The sequence below is a fragment of the Halichoerus grypus genome, chromosome 7, assembly GCF_964656455.1.
Source record: "Halichoerus grypus chromosome 7, mHalGry1.hap1.1, whole genome shotgun sequence".
NCBI classification, from domain to species: Eukaryota; Metazoa; Chordata; class Mammalia; order Carnivora; family Phocidae; genus Halichoerus; species Halichoerus grypus.
The window spans coordinates 39,168,318-39,188,913 of NC_135718.1; the positions used below are offsets into that span (position 1 = coordinate 39,168,318).

General features: G+C 35.8%; 1 protein-coding gene across 5 annotated transcripts in view; it reads left to right on the plus strand.

The window, feature by feature from the left end:
• PARG (poly(ADP-ribose) glycohydrolase) overlaps window positions 1-20,596 on the plus strand; it is a 121,467-nt gene that overhangs the window by 54,031 nt on the left and 46,840 nt on the right. For all 5 annotated transcript variants that reach the window (XM_036073414.2, XM_036073423.2, XM_036073405.2 and 2 more), the window contains 3 exons: window positions 2,680-2,837; window positions 12,312-12,391; window positions 16,115-16,175. In XM_036073414.2, coding sequence (XP_035929307.1) covers window positions 2,680-2,837; window positions 12,312-12,391; window positions 16,115-16,175 — 299 coding nt within the window. The remainder of the gene's footprint in view (window positions 1-2,679; window positions 2,838-12,311; window positions 12,392-16,114; window positions 16,176-20,596) is intronic.

The following is a 20,596-nucleotide window of genomic DNA, read 5'->3' on the forward strand; positions in this document are numbered from 1 at the left end:
CATTGGGGGTAACCCCAAAACCACAAGCATAGTCATTGGGACAATCTAAAAACATAGCCAAATGCCTGAGGGCCATGCCATCTTCAGTTGAGAACCACTGTATGTTTTTTGATGTGCCATATTTGTTAGCATTTTACTGTGATATTTCTAATTTTATGTAACTTTAATTTCACATCATTAATGCATTGTGTCTGAAGTAAGTTTTTCTGTTGGGCAGGGAAAATATATATTAATACTCCTCTTCTTGTTTACGTTGGAAGTTTTTTGCTTACTTATGTGTCATGTTCACTCTCTTTCCTTTTTCTCCTTGCTTTTTTCCTTACCTAGTAAAATCTCCCACTATCTCTTAGGTTCTGCTTAACTTTTATGTCCCCTGCGAAGCCTTCCCTACCTCTCCTAGCCAAAGTTAATCCCTCCTATAACACTCAAGTCACACTTAGAACATTATTTTGTAATTTATATCTTTATATAATTTCCCCCTACTATATTATATTCTTCTTGAAGGGAAATCCTCTTTGTGTCCCCAAGTTTCATGTGCTTAATTAAATGGTTTTTTAATTCAACGTGTAGTTCATAATTGATAGTATATAACCTATAGACATGAATCACTTAAATCATCTTCTCTTCCCCTTGCACTTAGGCAAGAGCATTTCCATATTTTATGTGATGAGATATATATTCAAAAACATCTAAATTTATAAGCTCTAATAAGGCACTTGGTAGAACAAAATCAGATTTGTGGCTCCCCAACATTTTGACCTGGCTAAAAACAATTTTGTTCTAACATTCATGTATTGGTGGGGACAACATTTTAAATCTGGGCTTTATACTGTACTGAAAAGTAAATCTCTGCTATGAAAGTTAACATTTCACTTTGATATCAAAATATATCTTTGGCAAATTAAATTGCATATGTGGTTATTTAATGATTTATCACATTAACATTCTCTAGGCCAAACCAAAAGGTAAATTTTAGATTTTTAAAAAGGAAATTAAAAGAAGGAAACAAATTTTGGACATGAACTTTTTGAAAGATCTTGGTTCATATTAAACCAGTCTCTTACTTTAGCTGAGCACTTGATAAGATCCACATTTTCTAGTTTTCCCCAAGTATGAGCTTTTAGTCATTTTTCCTCCAAGAAAACAGAAATCAATTACTCTATTTAAAATTGTACTGCTTTGTGATTTGGGGGTTAAGAAATGTTTGTGTTTATTGTTCATTAAGCCTAAAACATTACCATTGATTTTTAAAGTCATTTTTATGGATAACTTGGTAAATGGCAGTTAAAAGCTAATTTTTAACTAAAACTAATTTTTAACTAAAACTAAGTAACTGTTTGAAGCCATTGATACATTATCACCTTTTCTAAACTCATTGCTGGGTTGTAAATAAATGTATAGGGTGGGAAATGGAAATCCATATGACCTGTTTCCTCTTTCTTAGAAATGGTAATTGCTAAGGCCTAAAAGGAGAGAATTTTGGATATTGTAGTGATTCTTTCCATTTCTCTTGTTTGTTTATCTTTGTATTTTCCCAAGGGAAATAGTTGAACTGCAAATTTAACCTTTTCTTTTTCTAGCAAACCCTTATTCTAGCACTGATGTACATTTTCTCTTACTTAGAAAAAAGTTAATTGTTATATCATTGCAGTTTTGATTTGTCTTGCCTGCCTTTCCTCGGTTTCATTTTTGGTGTTGATTCCTTAGATATGATCAGGACAGTTGTCTATGTATACTGGTTTGAAATGAATGCAGATATCCAGGATTCTTAGTTCTGGGTCTTATTGAAAGGCTGAAGGAAAAGCATCTTAAACATTATGTTGGAGCATTTTAAAACTTTACAACTGATACATAAAATTGGCTTTACCATCATGTCTTTGAAAACATGTAGTTTAAACATTTAAAATAGAATAAAACCCACTGAATATAATAGTCAGATCCCATGGATTATACTGAAAAGAAAAGGTCAATGAATTTGGATTTGGTACAACTAGAAGACATTTCCATCATAAAAACTTAGAAGGAAAAATGTCCTGTGTCTTCTTGGCTTAAAATGAGTATGTAGGAAATGCCTGTCTTCTTACAAGTTATACATAAGTCTGTATGCACATGTCCTATTAATTGCTTTAATAAAATTAGATTTAGGTCTCATTAAGAAATTGTCAAAGTAAAGTGTGATTCAGAATTAGAAGGAAAAGACTTATTTATTGAATTATTTTCCTTAGATCATTTTATTTAGGACTAAAATAGAAAAATTGCTCCATCCAGCAATCATAAATACAAGTGAGAATAAAATTTACCGTATGTAACAATAATAGCTAAACTCAATGTTGCATTTTTATGTTTCATCTTTTGTTTTAATTTTTCATTATATGGGTAATGTGTTTTTATTTCCTACTTGCTAAAGCAATCTTGTTTTCCACTAATAAGTAATGTTTTGTGTTCTTTTCACTATCATTATTATTGATTAGAAATCTGCAGTTTGTCAAACAAGTACACTTTTCCAATCATCCTTGATGAACTGCCCTTGACTTCAACAGTACTGCTGATTTAAGGATTCAAGAGTGGCCTGAAATTATTCCTGCCTTAATTTAGCAAATGCAATTTGGTGCCTCTGCTTTTGAAATTGCTAAACTAATTATTGCTCTTCTTGTCTGTGTATTTTGTTTCCTCTATCAGCCAATACCACTCCTGAAACAGAAGATGAATCATTCCATCACAATGTCACAGGAACAGATTGCCAGTCTTTTAGCTAATGCTTTCTTCTGCACATTTCCACGGCGAAATGCTAAGATGAAATCTGAGTATTCTAGCTACCCAGACATTAACTTCAATCGGTATGTTTTCAGAGAACACCTCTTTAAAAGGGAAATAGAGAAGGGTGGAAGGAACTAATATTTGTCCAGTGATTTGCCATAGGCCAAACATTTTATGTCCAATTATCTAATCTTTATAATGCAGTGAGTTAAGTGGTATTTTTGCCATTTTGCAGGCAAGATAATTAAAATTCAATGAAAATCTTTGTTATTATATGGTTACTCTCCATTATTAACACTAAGAAGGAGTGGGGAAACAATGAAAAATAATGTCATCTGTGTAAGAGAATTTATTTAAAATCCCAGCAAGAGATACTCATTTTATACCATATTCTCTTTGATTGTGTAAATACCAGTTGTGAGGAACATGTTGTTAACCTAATTTTGAGTCAGTATGTTAAGCTAAGTTTGTTTTAAGAGAATAGTATTTAGTCATTTAGTTCAAAAATACAGTGAGCAATTACAGTATTCTCCACAGTTTGTTAAGTGCCTTGAGGGTTACAAGAGAAGGGATGAACCAGTTTCTGACTTCTGTGCCTTTCTCTCATCCACAAGGCCTTTATTCCTTCTTCAAGCCTCGGTTCGTGTGTCACTGCTTCTGATAGCTCTGATCCTGCCAGGATAGGTTTGCTACTCCTTAGGGTTCCTATGAAGGTCTGTATGTACCTCTGTTATATAGAGGAGAGGTATACAGCATTATGATACTTTATTAGAAAAGGATATAGTTTAATAAAGGAAACCTTTCTTGAAGAAATAACTTTTGAACTAAGTATGAAGGGGTGAGTAGGAGTTTTTGCCAAGGAGAAAAGGAGAGATGATTACATTGTGGGCAGGGGGTACAGCACGTACAAAAGTACTGTGGTAAGAAGCACATGACATCCCCAGGGACTGAGAGAAGACCAGTGCAGCTGCAGCACAGAGAGAGAGGATAAGTTGCAGAAGGAGATGGGGGCCAGTAGGCAATCCTACTGTGCCTAGTAGGCCTTCTAAGGCAATAGGAAGTCTTTAAAGGATTTGGTATGGGAGAAGGGGGAAGCTGATGTATTTGATCTGATCTGCATTTTCAGAAGTTTATTCTGACTACAATGTCGGTACTGAGTAGAGAGGGGCCATAGTACAATGAGTTTACCCAGTTGGAGAGGCTATTGCAATACAGCAGGAAGGAGAGGATGATAGCTGGGATCGTGTAGTGGTTGGGGTGGAGGTGTGGTGACATTTGAAGGGCAAGTCAGTGTGATGGTGACAGACTTGTTCAGTGAGTGGGTGAAAGGAGGCCTCCAGGGTACTTCTTAGGTTTGTACAACCAGGCATGTGCCTTTAGTGTTCTCTGCTTTTCCTCCTGTACCACCTACCCTACTTTGTTACAATTGCTTGTTTCATCCTTTCAGTGGGGACAGGGATCTTTTTTTTTTTAAATTAATTAATTAATTTGAGAAAGAGAGAGCTGGGGGAGGGGCAGAGGGGGAGAGAGAATCTCAAGCAGACTCCCCCCCCGAGTGTGAAGCCTGAAGTGGTGCTCAATCTCACAACACCGAGATCATGACCTGAGCCGAAATCAAGAGTTGGACATTTAACTGACTGAGCCACCCAGGTGCCCCCGTCAGTGGGGACAGGGATCTTATCTTTCATTAGATTTCATGCATTGTAGGCCTTCAATAAATCCACATTGAGTGAATGAAAATAAATTTTACAGATGGAACGTTTGAGAAATTGATTAGTGGCAGAAGGCTAGGACTAAAACTAGTTCTTAGTCTACTGTTTTTTATTTTTCAAACTGCATCTTATCCTTAGCAATTAGGAAATGTTTTTGTTTTTTTTTTAAAGATTTTATTTATTTGAGAGAGAGAATGAGTTAGAGAGAGCATGAGAGGGGGTGGGTCAGAGGGAGAAGCAGACTCCCTGCTCAGCGGGGAGCCCGATGCGGGACTTGATCCCGGGACTCCAGGATCATGACCTGAGCCGAAGGCAGTTGCTTAACCAACTGAGCCACCCAGGTGCCCAGAAATGTTTTATTTTTAAGCTATATATAATTCAAGTTTTTGCCTTGATTTCTTTAATATTTGGGATAGGATTGAGAGAAAACAAAGAGCATTGGTATCTGCAATTGTAATTATGTAAAGAACCTGTTTATTAACTATAATTTTTTGGCTTATTTGAGAAATTATTAAAGAATTTTTTTATACTCATAGTTAAGGGCTATGCATCTCTTGCAGGTTTTCTTTTTTAATATAGAAAAGGAAATGGTCAAATTTTGTATGTAAGTAAACAGTGGAAATTTAATTTTGTAGAAATGTAATTACCTGTTTCCATGAAGAGTATTAGTTATATTAATAATAAGGATCTCCATAGAGTAAATAGTCTTTCTGTTTATTTGGAATAAATGTTTGATCAGCTCCAGGATCACCAGGGATACTGTAAATTTTAAAATTTCTGTCCAGAATTCTCAAGACAGTCCCAGTGGCTCTTTGTTTTTCTGGTTTTGGGTTTTGGTAAGCAGTAGCTCTAATTAATAATGCTTTAGAATTAGTGTTTCCATGGCCACTTACAGTTTGTTTCCATGGGGTGAGTAGTCAGTCAGTGCATGTATCTTGATGGTCCCTCAGATAAACCTTTGATATCTTAGTTATAAGCTTTGTCAGATTGATTCTTGACTTAATTATAGACCTCTTAAGTTTATTTTTTAGATAAGAACTATGCATTCTCTTACTAAGTTAAGGTTGTATCAGAGAGCCTCTTTTCCAAAAAAGTTATTTTTAAAACTGTTAGGGATATTTACAAACATACTAAAAAATAAAGAAAACAGTATTATGAACCCATGTTTATCCAACTTCAGTACTTACCAGAATTTTTTATTTTGCTCTGTTTTCATCTATCCAACCCCACTTTTTTTTTTTTTTAAATTTTAAAGCAAATTGCAGATGTTAAGTTTCACCCATGAAGAATTCAGTATTTAGGGGCGCCTGGCTGGCTCAGTTGGTAGAGCATGCTACTGTTGATCTTGGGATGGTGAGTTTCAGCCCCATGTTGGGTGTAGAGTTTACTTAAAGAAAAAAAAAGAATTCAGTATTTAAACTCTTCACAAATCACATTAGTCTGATACCTTGGTTAAATGTTTATAGCCCTTTTCTCAGAAATGCTTAAAGCTCTCTGTGGATAACTACAAATATACATTCCTCATCAGTTAAAACAAGAAAAAGCACAGAAAGGGAGCGGAAGATTAAGCATGATTAGAATTAGCAATTGTAGGGGTACCTGAGTGGCTCAGTTGGTTGGGCTTGGTCTGACTCTTGAGTTCGGCTCAGGTTATGATCTCAGGGTCCTGGGATCAAGCCCCCATGCCTGGCTCCACACTCAGCGTAGAGTCTGTTTATCCCTCTCCCTCTGCTCCTCCCCCTCCTTTCTCATTCTCAAATAAATAAAATAAAATCTTTAAAAAAAAGAATTAGCAATTGAATGTAGAATATGACCTCAATTATGTTAAAATATCTGTATTTGTTAATACACCTCTATAGAGGTTCATGTCGGTACATGTATGAGCATGGAAAATGGACTGACAAGAAAATTAATAAAATATGATTACCATTTAAAGCTTTTATTTCATCCTTTTCTATATTTTTGAAATTGTTTATAATAAGCATATATTACTTTTATAATCAGAAGAAAAATAGTTACAAGTCAACCATCAGAAGTGGAGCAGAAGACAAAGTTAATAAAAAGAGTGGATGATTTTTGTAATTTGATTTTGAGGTTGGAATCCCACAGATTTTTTGAGCCTTTTTTAAACAGCTAGCTTCTTCCTTCCTAACTATAGCCCCAGAGACACAGTATCATAACCTCCCCTTCCCCATCACTGTCCATTCAGCATGTAAGAGAAACAAGTCCACAGGGTCCTCTAAGGGCTGGGCCCCTGCTACACTGACAGCATTCTTCTCTCGATAATAAAATAGACCTCAGGTTTGGAATGGCTGACAGGTAGAAGTCAAGAAGTCTTGGGAAGCTTTGGCTTTTGTGACTTCCCATTTCCTGCCATAATTACCAGGATTTATATCAATTTTAAGACATGTGTTAATTTAATTTAATTTAATTTTTAAGATTTTATTATTTGAGATAGAGTGAGCGAGCGAAAGAGAGAGCACAAGTAGGGGGAGCAGCAGAAGGAGAGAGAGAGAAGAGACTCCCCGCTGAGCAGGGAGCCTGATGCGGGGCTCGATCCTAGGATCCTGGATCATGACCTGAGCCGAAGGCAGACACTTAACCAGCTGAGCCACCCAGGTGCCCCACATGTGTTCATTTTAAAGCATCATTGTTTTTCAGTTAAACTTCTGACAGGGGAATGCTGGAACTTCTTGGCAAAGGCACATTTATTTTTTTCATTGTGCATGGTCATTTATCCTGAAGTCTGAGCTGGTTGGCTCTGAGTGTCAGCATGTTAGGTTTGACGGGACAAGAGGCTGAGCTATTTTTCTTAATGAAGGGAATATGGGGGCGCCTGGGTGGTTCAGTCATTAAGCGTATGCCTTCAGCTCAGGTCATGATCCCAGGGTCCTGGGGTCAAGCCCCGCATCGTGCTCCCTGCTCCGAGGGAAGCCTGCTTCTCCCTTTCCCGCTTCCCCTGCTTGTGTTCCCTCTCTCACTGTGTCTCTCTCTGTCAAAAAAAAAATGAAGGGAATATGGATTTGAACAATATAAGCATTTTATGTAAATGAGTGTTGATTTCTTTGCTGGCCATGAGAATTTTTTTTCATGAGAATAATTCTTAATAACAATACCTAATATTTATTAAGTACTTGCTGTGTATCAATCACCATGCTGTTATTTTTTAACCTAATATATCAAACTTATAAATTAGGTGTTTTTTTTTTTCCTTCATTTTTCAGATAAGGAGATGGAGGCTTAAAGAGGGTAGGTTACTTCACTAAGTTAGCTGGTATAATTGGGATTCAAACTTAGGATAAAGTTAACCTCTAGAAGCTATGTCCCTTAACCAAATTTGGCCTCTCTTTGAATAATTACTCAGTTTAATTAGATTAATACTTCTTACATCATAGCTAATCAGAAACTAGAACTATCCTTAGAAATAATTCTTGATCTGTAAAATGAATCAAAGTCATTCATCAGTCCAGAGTGACCATGAGGGATTTAAACTCATAGTATCCCAATAGCATTTTCACCAAATGAGAGTTTAATCTATTGAAGATTTGAATACAAGCATATTCCTGTCTTCTGGTTGATGGATATTCTCTTGGTCACCAGAATGTTGAAAATTAATTAAGGGCAGGTAAATCCTGTGGTGGTCTCCACAATTGTTTTAGGGAATCCTAGCAGCCAGGATGTCAGCACTTGGCTGCACTGAGATGGTATGTGTTTAATAAGCCTAAACTAGCAAAAAAACCAGGATCATGACTATACACGATCATTGGTGCTGTCTGTTAACAGCTTACTTTGATTCTATCTATGGTAGTTTCTAGGTAGGGAAACTTCTATACTAACAGGTTTAGTGAGAATAAATGACTTGTCAGCAGGACTGGGACTTGGACACTGTCTTCTGTTCAGACTCCATGCTCTTTCATTATGTCTCACTTCCTCTTGAGCAAAATGCTCTGAGAGTGCTCCAGAAATGGAAAACAACTAAAAGTTCCCCTTTTTCATGTGACTTATGAAAGATCAAGTACCTAATTTGATGAGCCGTTTGGTAAGCTGATTATGGAGCATTTTGTTGTGGTGGTGTTTTCTTTTTTGCCTAGTTGCTATTTATGATTATAGTTTCTGGCAGTTGGGAGTTGTGTGTGTGTGAGTGTAGTTAGCCTCAAAAGGGCTATGGCTAGCTAGTTGATTGAATAAGAAAAATGGCTAAGAGTATGTGGTGGGAGGCTGACGTCAATAAATTGAATAAGTCTTCCTGTTTTTATTTATTGTTGTGTTCTTCCAGCTCTGCTTAGTTATGTTAAATATCCCTGACCTTTTCCCCTGCTTGCCTTTCAGGGCCTAAACATTCATATAAAGGCTTCCAATGTGATTAGCATTGATGCTTCTGAGATTGCTTAGAAACTGATGGTCAGAGATTAATTGTGGGTTGTAGCAGTGGTCAGCCCAGGAGGCTTTTACATCTGCCTGTTCCCTGGATTGAAAGTGCTGTTGGGGCCATATGGCAGATTGCTTCACAGAAAAGCCAAGAATGACTTTGTGGCTAGGTTCCAGATTATCATTTGCATCCATTTTAAAGTGGAGGTTATAGTGCTTTGAGTTTGATTTACTGTGTACTAATGGGATTAATCCTTAACTTGAAATCACATGAGGGTGTGTATGTGTGTGGCTAGAATTCAATTCCAGTAATGTTATCAGTATTCTATTCAGGGAAAGATTTTATTAAACTATGATTTTCTTTATATGTATGGAAAGAAAAACACCAGTTAATAAGTATCTGACCCTTGATTGACTTATTTCCTTGAAAATAAAAAGTTTTGTTTAGAACAAGAGTGAGGTTGCCTGACTGGCTTTTTCTGTTTGCTTTTTTTAATACTCTCTAATATTCAGTTAAATGCCAAAATGTCCTTCCTACATGCAAAGGGGTTATTGTGGTGTAGTTTATGTGCATGGTCATCTGCATACCTGCTGACTCAAAATACGCCTTCAAATATACACACCCGGGACTTGAAAACCTAAATTAAAAAAAAAAAATGTTGAAAAATTAAATCTGATGGTGCTTGATTATTATAAGAAGGTCTCATTCTCTTGGAGTCTCTATTTCTCTGGGTGCTTTTCTCTCTGTGTGCATTTCTGTCTCTCTTCCTTCCGTCTCTAGCCTCATCTCGTTAGTCTCTTCCTCTCTGCCTTCCCAGCCTCATCTTTTTGACTCCTTCCTTTCTCGAGCTCATTTCTCAGTGTCTTTGTCTTCCTCCTCCCCCTAGATGCTGTCTCTCAGATACTACATCACTCTTGTGATTTTCACTCATGTTGTTTGACTGTGTTTTTATGTTATTTTCACTTGCTTTCATACCAGGATAATTCATTTTATTTGGGTGGCTACGCATAGTACTTTCAGACTTCGCTGTTGTGGAATTTTAGACTTCATGCAAGGGTTTTATTTTTTTAATTTTTAATTTTTATTTTTTTAAAGATTTTTTATTTATTTATTTGAGAGAGAGAATGAGATAGAGAGAGCATGAGATGGGGGAGGGTCAGAGGGAGAAGCAGACTCCCTGCTGAGCAGGGAGCCCGATGCGGGACTCGATCCTGGGACTCCAGGATCATGACCCGAGCCGAAGGCAGTCGCCTAACCAACTGAGCCACCCAGGCGCCCCATGCAAGGGTTTTAAACCTGCTTCATCTTCCCTGACTTTCTACCTCCTTCTTGTCTCTTATTCCTACCACCTCACATGCACTTCCTGCTCCATCAGGAAGATGGGAAAGCATATTTGGCTACATAGTGATTTGAAATTAGGCTTGGAGCGACAAATAAACAATACATTGAGATTCTGCTTGACTTTGTACCAATAAGGTTAGGATCTACAAGATAAACAATGGGTGCTCATTTGTAGTAGGTGATATTAACTGCCATATAATCTTCCAGGAAAGTCAATATTGCTAGGGTAATAAATCTATAGTCCCAAGAGGCTCTAAGGCTTACTAATTTGTCATTGTGGTTATGAAATATGTGGACTTCAATATGATTTTACAAACAACTGACCACAAATAGAAGCTACAGACACTTTTTATGTTTGGGGGAATTATTTCTTAAGGATAACAACCATTTTTTTCCTTACTACATAGCAGTTCTGTGGAAGAGGAACTTTAATTGAATTATGTAGTACTTCAGTTCATCTCTAAGAAAAGGTGATGGCTGCCTTTATATTCATACTGTTTCCCTCTGCTAAGTAGTAAACCTAGAAAGGGATTTTGCAATGGTTCCCCAGATATTCATTTAGTAAATCACATTTATTTGATACTGGATGTTTAATTAAACTGCCAAGTGGCTTCTTCATTTTGACTATTATTTTGATTTAAATAAACTATCCTGGTTGACATATTGCAGAAGAAACCAAGCTGAAACCTGCACTCTCAAAGATCCTTTCTTTCAGCAGGCAGCTGGATTTTAAGAGTATTTGTAATAAACATTTTTGAAAAGTAAGTTCTTTTGGATGAGTAAAAATTATCATACAGGGACTCTTTTTTTTAGAGAGAGAGAGAGAGTTGGAGGGGGGGAGAGGGAGAGAGAGAGAATCTTAAGCAGACTCCATGCCCATCGCAGAGCCAATTCAGGGCTTGATGTAACAACCCTGAGATCATGACCTGAGCTGCAATCAAGAGTTGGACGCTTTTAACCAACCGAGCCACCCAGGTGCCCCCATACAGGTCTTAAACTGTTTTTAAAAATCAGTTCTATTTTAAATTTAGCTAAAATACTTTTCTGACATTAGTATTCTTTTCAGGAAATAAGTATTCACATAAATTGTTTTCTCAGAAATTGACCCTGAACATAGAATTTCAGATCATTGAAAACAGGATCATTTGAAATCTACATTTCCTTTCCTTTTCCTAATTCATTTCAGTTCTCAATAGGATTTTCTCATGAAATTAACTTTTCCCTCTCTGCATAGTTACATAAGCTTGCTTTTCTAATCATGAAAAATTTTACCCATTTCGGCACTTATTAAAGTGAACTTTTGCTTAAAGGATTTCTGGTTGTAAAGCCAGAGTATATGACTAGAGGCAGATAAATAATACCTCATCATTTATAGCTGCAGAATTTCTTTATAATTTTTAAATGCCTTTGGAAAGCTAGATCTTGTGCCCAAAGCATGCTTTTGTGTTTGAAATCCTTCAGCGAACTCCTTATTCAGGTCATATGCTTCCAAAGCCCTGCTTTTCTTTCCTCAGGATAAATTGCATTATGTGTTACCATTAACAATGCCACGTCATTTCGAAGAAGACTAAATTAAGTAGTGCAAGTCCAGGTTGCTGGAAACTAGATGAGTAGGCATTGTTTTGGTTACTGTGCAAAGGGTATATCTGTTTAATTACCAAAGATTGGTCAGTCCCCAAATACCTTGTCATACCTGCTTGTCATTGTCATAACCACCCACTGCCCTCCCTCCCCCAACATAATCGTGTGGATTTTTTTTCAGATACCATTTTTGTTCAGTCATTTAACTACCTAGTAATATTATGAATTATTAGTATTTGCCATTGGGAAAATGACTGAGCATTAACTCACTGGCCTAATTGACTTTGGGGGGCCAGATGGCGCCTTCTCCCTGGAGGAACATAGATGGGACAAACACTGTTGTTAGAGAGTGCCATCTGACTCGAACAACTTTTAAGAAGCCTGGTTCTAGTTGGTTTTAGTCCTCCCCAGATGCTGTTTAAATCTGGTTTTCCAGTTCTCTGTCATTATAGAATTACCTTCCTTTACTTGGTAGCAATATATTTAGTTGTTTGTGAGTCATTAAGGCATCTTAAATCACCGTTTTTTATTTTATTTTTGGTCTTTTTCAGGTTGTTTGAAGGACGTTCATCAAGGAAACCGGAGAAGCTTAAAACACTCTTCTGCTACTTTAGAAGAGTCACAGAGAAAAGTAAATTCCTTTCATTCTTAATATAATTTTTATCACTGATGCAGACAGTTCAGATCAAGTGGCAGGTCAGAAACATTTTGTGTTCAAAGTACATCTTCCTGCCCAAACCAAATAATTCAGCATTATAATCTAGATTTTATGCATATTATATACATTAAATGTGTGCTATGAATATGTGTGAGTTTTATATACTCTGAAATTAGACCAGCAGAACATGTTTTAATAGGTTTTCATGACTGAAAAACAGTAAATTAATACTTTGAAAAGAAAGTATATAGACCAGGAAATACATTTTGGGTGTTCTTTATTTAGAGAAGCATTGATTATTAACAGTTAGTGTATTTGCAGAGGATAGCTGATTTGTTGCCTTCCTACTCATCCCTCTCTTGTGGCCCCTTTACATACTTTATAGAGTTCTTATAAAACAGTGTTGTACTTAGTGTTTATATGTTTCTCTTTTTCTGTTGGACCTTGACCATCTTGTTTTCCCAGAGACTAATCATAACACCTGAGGCAGATATCTTAACCAGTGCTGGAAGTTACTAGCTAATAATAGATCAGTATTGCTACTCTTACCCTAGGAGCTGGGTGACCACAGACAAGTTTCTTAACACCTCTAAGCCTCAGTTTCCTCATCAGTAAAATAAAAGAATAATGATCAGTTACCTCATAGGATAGTTGTAAGTATGAAGTGAGAAGTTACATGATTAATAAATGTTAGCTATTTCCAGTAGATGGCCTTTCCTACAAGTCGATTATAAGGGAAACCAGAACATCTTAAAGTTTGCTTTTGCTAAGTAGAGCAGGTCAACTCTGGTCAAGTGAAATGAGTTCTTTTCAGTTCTGGTCATTCAGGTTGTCAGATTGTCTCTAAGTACATCGTTGACTCATTTTAAGATCAATTTTCTCATATTCTTCCTTTAGTATATAATTTCACATTATAGTATACTTGGCATTTTTTTCTTTTTGAAGGTATTGCTATTAAACATTGTTTAGAGTTTTGGAAAGTAATCAATTATCAGAATGTTGATATTTAAGAGAAAAATCATGCTTCTTTGATAGAGGGTTATTTATTTCTTAACTTATTTATTTTAGTTTTGATCTCTATACTGAATGAAATAATAAAGGAAATGAAGACTCATTTGGGTTTATGAGACATAAAGCCAAATTAGAATTGGTAATAATTTGTTGGAAAGATGAGTACATTTTTTGCTATTCTAAATTTGCTTTGCTAAATAGAATGAATTCCATTATTATACCTAAGTAATTCAGAGTTTACCTTTCTGTTCTTGGATTCAAATCATGTATGTCTTCTCTAAAAGCTAACTTGTCTAAGTTTTAGGATTTTATTGGCTTTGAGGGAAAATGCTAATACTTTGTTTTTTCAACTAGAAATTTATAACCCATCATAAGTATTAGGAATTAGGCTGAAAAAGATAAATTATAACTAGACATTTGATTTTCTGACTTTTTCATTGTACATGGTAATTTAGTTTTTTATGAAATATAGTGATATGTGTTGTAAGTTTTTAGGATGTAAAGCTACAGGCTTAAGGAGGAAATACTCAGTGGAACAAAAGAGGTTTGCAAGTTAATGATTAATTTATATAGAAGGTCTGAAGTCTACTTAATGGAAACTACAGAAACCTATTTAAACAATATTTCATCAAATCTAGGACATTATAAATGGTAAAAAGTGTCATTATGTTACGTACCACTAAGAAGGAAAAAACACTCAGGATGGGGAGTCATAGGAGACCTCTTTTACAGAGCTGATTCACCAAAGGTCTGTACCTTCAGTCTAAGGATAGATGAGAAATTAACCTGTGTAAAAAAGGGACAATAAAGAAACTACAAGTGTCAACATGACACTGGCTAGAGAAGAAACAAAAAAATCTCCCCTGAGAATTTGAACCACAAGCTTCAAGTTTGAGTCTGAAGTCATATTATCAGTGTGATTCACAAAAGCCTGCAACAGTGGATTTAATTCACACTGATCTCAGGTTGATGGTGTTCCCAGATGACCAGAGAAGCAGATACACATCTTCTCTGGAAAAATTCGACTTTAATCTAGACCAGTGGCAGTGACTAGATACCTTCCATTACGGAAAGATGTATCCCAGTTTCAGAAGTTAATATGCCTTTTAGAATTGATAAAATATAATTCCATCAAGACTAACTTTTCAGTGTTGTCAGTGTCTACATTTTATATTTTTAATGAGGATCTTGAGGTTGAAAGATTTTCAAGGGCTTTCTGAATTATTTTCAGTATGGTTTTAGATAAAATACTTTATAGGTGGAGTATTTAAAAATTGATGATTCATATGCAGTGTATATTGTGATTTTATTAAGAGAAATACTTGATTAACCAAAATAATCTATTCTAGCATAAAAGTTACCTTTTTATGGAAGAAAGGTAGTAAGAATGCTAAGTATTTTTAATTATATCTAAAGAGCCATGATCTGCCTTTTTTCTGGCTTTGCTAGTGATATTCATTTATGAATTTCTCTTGGGATCTCCTAGTATATATGAAGGACATTTAATATTCTTATCTGCTAAGTTGCTGAATAATGATACTGACATTAATTTCTTATTAATAGAATTGCTTCTCTGGTGTTTGAATTGTTTGATCTCTTGTGAGTTTTAAATATGTTATCCATTTGCCTTAGAGAAATTTCTTAAGGAAATCTTAAGAATATTTTATAACCCATATTAACAAAAGTCACCCATTAATGTTCTACTGTAACAATTCCATATGATTTTTGAGTTGTTACTGCTTATGACTAAGAGCAGAGAAATGTGGAATCATCCAGAGGAATGAAATGATTGTCAAGCTTTTATTGGGACTCTACCACCATTATCACTAATAGTTCCTGACATATCTCTCTTTGCTTAAGAGCTTTTCTCTTTCTTGCCTCCTTTTCTTTTTAACAGAAGAAAACAGAAGTGGCCTGGCCTTTTTAGTTTGTTCTTTGATTTGAATCAAACAAATTACTTTTGGCCTACTGATTTATTTGTTGCTTTTGCCACTAGTTAGAAAAAAAAAAAAGTAAACCTAACAAAAAAGATCGCATTCTTCTAAAATATACTGCGTTTTGATCCCCTCGTATCTATTCCTCCTTAAAAACTATGTCATCTTTCTTCTCTAACCTCATAGAACACAGTAATTCCTCCTTCCAGCTATGGTGCCTTGTAAGTAGAACAATTGCATATCATCTAAGCCCTGGATTTAGCTTTGTCAACTCCCAAGGGCATGCCAACAATTTTCTTTTTTAATCACAGACATTTTATTTTATTATAAAATGCATAAATGTGTATACATTCACGAGCCTTTAGATGTAAGATTAAGTCCTTTCTTTGAGGTGTCTGCAGATTAAAATTCAGTTTTGTCTTTTTTGTGTAAGCTACACTCATTAACGCACCTTTTTTTTTTCAGTGATTTTTTACAAATGTATTCAGTTTAGAAAACTTTACCAGTGGGTACCATTGTGCTGTTTGTTAGTTTCGTGTTTTAGTTGAGGGCTTACTATTTTATAGAAGGAGTTCCTACTGTAAGGATAATATTATTTTAAATCAGTCGTCTGTTGTATTCTAACACTACGCTTCGTATTTTTCCAGTTAGTTTTATAACCATTGTTAGATCCATTATTTTACTGAATGCATATAATCTTTCCAAAATCAAAACTTCTTTTGGGTGTGTTTTTCTTTTATTGCTTTTGTAGAACCTACTGGCTTGGTGACATTTACAAGACAGAGTCTTGAAGATTTTCCAGAGTGGGAAAGGTAATAATAATAAAAATAATCTGGGAATCTTAGAATTATAAGGGCTCTTTTACCGTGATAGGATTCTATTTTGCAACTCCTGGAAAGATGGTTTCCCAACCTCTTAGTTGCCCTAGTGCTAGGGAGTTTCCTGTAAATGATCCATTGATAGCTCTCATTGTTGGAAAGGTCATGCTATCTGAATCAAAGCCTGTAAGCCTGTGATTTCTACTCTTTGCCTTAGTCTTTTTCTTCTGAAGCAGAGTCCTATTTAGGAGTTTTTTGTGAAGACACTAATATCAACTAGAACACCAATATTTATTTTTTTAAAAGATTTTATTTATTGATTTGAGGGAGAGAGTGAGAGAGAGAGAACACAAGCAGGGGGGAGCAGCAGGCAGAGGGAGAGGGAGAAGCCGACTCCCCGCTAAGCAGGGAGCCCAATGTGGGGCTCCATCCAGGGACTCTGGAGTCATGACCTGAGCTGAAAGCAGATGCTTAACCGACTGAGCCACCCAGGCACCCCTAGAACACCAATATTTAATACTAATCCTTACCCTTCTCTTTTGGTTACTATATTTGTATTTTATGGCTTTTCATTCTGGAGGACAAGATGGGGGGAAATTTCTTTGTTAAAATAAAATGTAAATAGTAGTTACCTAGAATTTGTCTGAATGATAAGAATTTTGAAGTTTGGCTGTTCACATGTACTATTGGCAGATTTTGTGAAAGCTGCTAATTTACTGTTTTTTTTTCTTATTATTTATCTGCAAATAACTGAGACGAATAATAACCATTCTGAGTTTATTCAGATTTGTAAGTTCCTTTGTGCCCTGAACTAGTTAATACATTTCCTAATCTAGAGCAGATCCCAAAGCACTTAAAGAAGAGTAGATCAACTTTTTCATCAAACATGAAGACATGATCAAACATACTAAATGCGTATTTTGCGTATGCATTCATGTTAACTCTCATTTTCACTTTCTCATAATTTTTATCATAGTTTGTAATTGTTTCCTTTGGAATTAGTGATGAAAGGGACTCACTTTTAAGGAAGTTAACTGGAGGAAGCACATCTACTTAAGTGGCTTTCCTGTGGTGTTTCTTATCCATCAAAGATGTTTATTTGTGAGGTGAAAGGAAAACAAACTTACCTTAGGAGGCCGGCTGCATGGCTGAGATGATTATTAGTAGAGGGAAGTGGGTAAAAGATTAAACAAGTGGAAGATAAAAACAAAAACAAAATAGAGCCAGAAAGGAAGAGAACATGTATAGCATTTTGGATGGAGTCTTGGCATGTTAGAGATGAAAGGGACCCCAGGAAATCATCTCACCCAGCTGTCTACTAAAAATATCAATCAACTCTATAATATCTGTGACAGATGACAGACAGCTTCAATGACGGGAAATGCACTGTTTCACCTCAGTGTATCCCGTTGTTGGCTGCTCGTGTTATTATCTAATACTTTCATTCAGTAAGAAACTCTGTATTCCAAAGAATCTCTGTGCCCCTTCCATTCCTGGTTCTTCCTTCTGGTGGTACAATAAATGAATCTAATTTTCTTTAACATTCAGTCTTCTTCATATATCATCGTGCTTTCTTGACCCACCCCCACCTCTAACAGCACACACAGGTACATACTAAATTTACTAATTTCTTCTGTTTTGCATATAATATGGATCCTAAACCCTTTATTTTTGTTCTTGATACACTCCAGGCCATAGGTCCCTCTTAAAATATGGTATCTACAACTAAAAGTAACAGTCTGCTCTTATCTGCCCAGACCAGAATACAGATTGGTTTTCTTAGCTTTTCTATTAGTATCTGATAGGAATTCAGATGTTTTGTTCATCCCACTTTGGTGTAGATTTTATAGATCATGCCGAGGGCTTGTTTTTAATTCAGCTGCAGATCTCTACTCTGCATCTGACATTAATTTGGCACTAACATGAAAGGACATCCATTGGTACATTACCATCTGAGAGAGAAGGGATAGGTCAAAATGCCAAGATTGGCAAGGCTGCTGTGTCAGTGAGATAACTTTGCCCCTAAGTAAGATCGAGATATTCCCCTTAACTTTCATAGGCACAATTCAACTTCATAACTTTTCTAACTTTTTTTGTCTCTTTGACCTCTTTTTGTTTTAGCTGCTTCGTAAGTAAGTTGGAGAATGTTATTAATCAATCTCCCAGACTCCACAGAACCAGAAACATGTATTCATTTAAAGAGGAAGGATAAAGAAGAGATGAGGATTGTTGGTGTTCCCAGGAGTAAGGAGCTAAATGGGTGCCAGGAAGTTAGAGGGTTTTCTGATTTCCAGGTTTCTGCCATGTGACAGTTAACCCAATGATTATCAGTGAATACCTTAGCTGTGCTTAGTTAATCACAGAGAGCCACAATCGTCTGTGTCTTTGATTGTGACTAGTATGAAAGATTTGGTGGAGCCAATCAGGAAGTTGGAGGATGCTTTTATAAAAGTGTCTAGCAGTTTCATAATTTTATTGAGAATTGTACTGTACATTGACAGCTTCAGTTATGAAGAATAGTTGATGACAGATGAGATTTCTGTTTTGAAGTCCTGACTGATAAACTAGAGATTTCTGTATCATGCTTCTTTTTGTCTTTTCAGTAGTATCCTCATGGGTAGTCTCCCTTAGCATAAAATGGCCAGGAAAGTAGGATCAAAAAACAAACAAACAAAAAAGGAAGTTAAAAAAAAAAAGATCAAACTTGTGTCATTACTTTCTAGAAGAGATTTAGAAAGTAATTTTTCTAAAGGTATAGCATACTGTTAAAGAGTTTGGGCCATTGTTAGGGCTACCTGGCTTCATATCCTTGTTGCTTTGTTGCTTATGAGTCTTGGGCAGGTTACTTAAATGCTTTCTGTGCATTATTTTCCCATTTGTAAAAAGAGATAGTAATAGGGTTGTTGTGAGGATTACATGAGTTAATGCAAGTGGAGCTCTTAGAACCTGTACTGAATTGCCTTCTGTTTAAGGCTGTTAATCTATTGGACTGGAGCTTCCCCAGAAATGTATTTGGACTCATTGAAATCAGGAGGAAAGTAAATCCCAATAATAGTGCTTCCCCCGTTAAACTGTTTTAAGAAATATATAATTGTTTTAAAAAATATATAGTCCCCCCCAAAATGAATGCCACCCTTACGTAAGTTAGGCATTTGGATCTCATCTGTTATATTCTATTGTAATTTATATTTTTTATCAAGTAAGTAATCTGGGAAAATCTGTTACTGAAAAATGTCATCATCAAATACTATTAATAAAATGGAATTGGTTTTTTAATATAATGTAAGCCAGGTAAATACTGTAAGGGAGGAAAAAGTTTTTTCTTGACCTAGTTAGGGTCCCAGGCTAGGTCTGAAAACTAAAAGGACAAAGATTTAACAGGAGAAAAGCACACAAATTTATTTAATGTAAGTTTTACATGTCACAGGAACCTTCTTAAGGAAATGAAGGCCCAAAGAAACAGACCCACTTACTTTTTTGCTAGGTTCAATGAAGAGTAGACATCGCTGAGGAATTTGACAGATTAAGAAATATGAGGTAATTGTAGTTATCCAGGGAAAACTTAGCAAGGCCTGTTTGTTAGAATTCTTGGCATCCCTTTTTCTTTGGATAAGGATGTTCCTTTCCTCCAAATACAGGGTGGGCACCTTGCACATGAGGGTTTTATTACACTGTGAGGAGGGGAGGAGGTCATAGTGACCCTCCTGCTTCTGCCATTTTCTCAAACTTAATTCAGCTTAAAATATTTGATATACCATGATGCCAAATTTTGGGGTAGCATGTCAGTGACTGTGGTCAATGAAAGGGAAAGAAAATAATTGTGACTTACAAGTAATAGATTCATCCATCAATTTTATTAATATAAAAATATCATAGATCAGATTTCTGTGGCCTGTATTTTCATCAAGACACCCCCACCACACACACTCATGCGTACAAGCTAGTGAAAATAGACTCCATCCCAATATCATATATGATTTATTGCCAAATTTTTCTGTATTTTTCTTTAGGTTGCCAACTCTAGCATAATAATAAAATTGCATAGATTTTTTTTTTTTTTTACATTTTGAGAAGTTTTTCAATTCTTAAAGAAGAGAAACTAATATTTTATAGGAGAAAAATGGGTTTTAAAGCAGCATGTTATCCCATTTTAATTTAAATATGTGTATTTAATATTTGAATAAGAAAAAGTTTGGGAGAATCTATATCAAAAATGTTAACCAGGCACCTGTTTCTGGCTTTTAAGATTTGGAATGGTTTCAATATTTCTTCTCTAGTTATGTATATTTTCACATTTTTCCATAGTGAAATGCTTGTCATTAAGGGTAAAGGATTATCGGGGCACCTGGGTGGCTCAGTTGGTTAAGGAACTGCCTGCAGCTCAGGTCATGATCCTGGAGTCCCGGGATCGAGTC